The sequence below is a fragment of the Cicer arietinum genome, chromosome 4, assembly GCF_000331145.2.
Source record: "Cicer arietinum cultivar CDC Frontier isolate Library 1 chromosome 4, Cicar.CDCFrontier_v2.0, whole genome shotgun sequence".
Lineage (NCBI taxonomy): Eukaryota > Viridiplantae > Streptophyta > Magnoliopsida > Fabales > Fabaceae > Cicer > Cicer arietinum.
The window spans coordinates 11,413,722-11,416,454 of NC_021163.2; the positions used below are offsets into that span (position 1 = coordinate 11,413,722).

General features: G+C 31.2%; 1 protein-coding gene across 1 annotated transcript in view; it reads right to left on the bottom strand.

The window, feature by feature from the left end:
* The window catches only part of LOC101495870 (trihelix transcription factor DF1-like), a 3,629-nt gene extending 1,813 nt beyond the window's left edge, over positions 1 to 1,816 (bottom strand). The window contains exons 1-2 of the mRNA XM_073367521.1: positions 1,340 to 1,816; positions 1 to 447 (exon numbers count right to left, since the gene is read on the bottom strand). Coding sequence (XP_073223622.1) covers positions 1 to 447; positions 1,340 to 1,623 — 731 coding nt within the window. The 5' untranslated portion in view covers positions 1,624 to 1,816. The remainder of the gene's footprint in view (positions 448 to 1,339) is intronic.
* Positions 1,817 to 2,733: the final 917 nt, after the last annotated feature.

A 2,733-nucleotide genomic window follows, 5' to 3' on the forward strand; every position in this document is an offset into this window, starting at 1 on the left:
GGGAAAGAAAGTGATTGAGGAGGATTTGTTGTTGATGGTTGGAAGCTAGTTGAAGGATTGGAAGGTATAGTAGTGATGTTCACATTCATTGCTTGAGTAGTTACAATATTGTTTTGAGGCATGGAAATTGATGGAACAGTTGCATGAGGCATACTCAGTGTGGTGTTAACCACTTGTGGCATTGTTGCTGTTTCTGTTATTGAAGTTGTAATAACTTGCGATAGTGTTGGTGTTGACTGTGGTTGTTTTAATAGGTTTTGTGGTTGATGAGTTGAAGGGTGGTTGTGAATATGATCAAGGGCTTCTAATTGATCAAAAAATCGATAAGTTTTCCCATCTGATTTTCCACCTCGACCGTCTTTGGTTCTCTTGTGGTACTTGTAAACATTTTCAAATTTCTCTTTGCATTTTTTGGCACTTCTATTATACCCAAGTTCTGCTAGTTTCCTGATTAATCATTGACCAAAGTGACCCAAAAGAAGACAAGTGAGAAAAATAAAATAAAAGAGTTAATGGGTTTAATTATCTTATCTAATCAAATTCAGCTACAAGACAAATGCATGATAAAAGATATTGGTATTTGCATAAGATAATAAACAAAATAAACATAAATTAAAAACATGAGATAATTAAAGTAGTGTTGCATCGTGGAAAAGCAAGGAAAAGGAAGTAACTGAAATAGAGAATGGAAAAAACATGAAGCTAGCTAGCTAGATTGATGAAAATTGTTGTTTTGTATGTAACAAATTTCCATGAATTAATGAAAAGAAAATGTGACACACGAAAAACGCATGAACTCTCGAGTTAGCATATTTTGATAAAATTGGATTTCAATTTCCCATAAGAGTTGGTAACCAAAATAAAAGGGGGAAAGAAAATCTTGCTTTTGATAACTCAATTCAACTTGGTAACTTATTTGGAAAATTGAACATGAATCAAAGTTAGTGAATGTCAGAAAAGCAAATCACACCCAAATCATGTAACCTTCACATCTAAAAATAAATAAATTCTTTCTAGTAATTAAATAATGTTTTTCCACCACCAAAAGTAAAGAAGAAAAAACTAGGAGGATTTTAAGGAAAAGAGACAAATATGAAAAAACTTCAAAACTGGAAGAAAAAAAAAACTAAACCCAAATGATAGCAAGAATTGAAGCTAGTGGAATGAAATACATTTCCAGATTTGTAAAAAAATAAAAATTGAATCCTCAGATCTCCACATCCCATGAATTGTTTTTAAAAAAAGAAAAAGTTTGAAAATGAATTGAATTATTGAATTGAAGTAAGTGAGAATTCAAAATGACTCTAAGTAACCAAAAAAAACACATAAAATTAGTTACCTTGAAACTTCATCCCACAAGGGACCTTTAACACTTGCATCTCGAAAAGTTATGTCCATATCAGATCGTATCCTTAAAAGCGCCAAAGTTTCTTGTCGCGGCCACCGGTTACCCCCGAAGCTACGTTCACCTTCTTCAATTCTACCTCTCTCAATATCACTCCCTGAATTTGATCCAACTCCACCACCTGAGACCACTTCCGCCGTCATGTTATGACTTCCGGTGACCGCCACTGCATCTCCACCTTCACCACCGCCACTCATAATAGCTGACTCACCCATCATACTTTTCTCTCTTTTTCTCAAACACCAATTACAACACCTCAGATAACACAAAAAATAAATTAAAAATATAAACAGAGAGAAAAATAATAATAGGGGTGGTGAATTCTTTGAATTTTTGATGGGGTTTTATTTATGTGTATATGTTTGTGTATATGTATATATGTATGAATGAAATGAAATGAAAACGCTCTCTCTCTCTTTGGAGGTGAATTTATTATTGTTATTTTCTATTTGTTTATTTTTTTAATAATAATAATAGGAAGAATGAATATGAATAATTGAATATGAATATTTTCCTTTTTATTTTTGTCCTTTTCATTATTTTACTTTTACGCGCTTCCTTTTTTTTTTTAATCTCTTTTTTGAAGCAGTGGAATCTTGAGTTTTTTTCTCTCTTGATTTTTTAAGTATTTTTTGTAATATTGTTTAACACTTCATGTCTTGACTAGATGAATTCACCTGACTTTGCTCTTTGGATATAATAATAACAAAAGTGGCACAGAAAAATATATGGATGTATTTATTTATATTTATGTATAATGTTTAATTTTATGAATAAAATAATAAATAGACGCAGAAATTTTTGAAAATATGCGCTCAGAGACGATAGAGATGACTGTTGGTTTTTGTCTGTCCAGCTATATTTAGTTAAAGGCCGGCACCTGTAGGTCACTTTTTTCTTTTCCTTTTTTTTCTCTCTTTTTATTTTCTTTTTAAAAAAATGTTTTTTATTTTATTTTTTCAATTTTTATTAATTATCACTGTTTTCCTTTTCTTGCGATGGAGATGAAGATGAGCTTTGGTTGCTTTTACTTTTGGGATGTGTTTTTTGGATTTCAGTGGCGGTTGGGCACACTAATTGTTAAATGACCAATTACACCCTAACATGGTTCTGCATTGACCTTTAATCATTGATGTTAATCTATCTTCCTATATTTTATTTACATCAGCTTGTTTTGTGATCTGGGTTTGTCTCTCATTTTACACCTTCTATATATTTATTCTTTTTTTACATTTGAGATCTGTCACTTGCTTGAGACCCTTAAGGATTTATTTTAGATTTAAATATATTTTATTCCTTAACTAATTTTGAAGTGTGAATGTGTCATT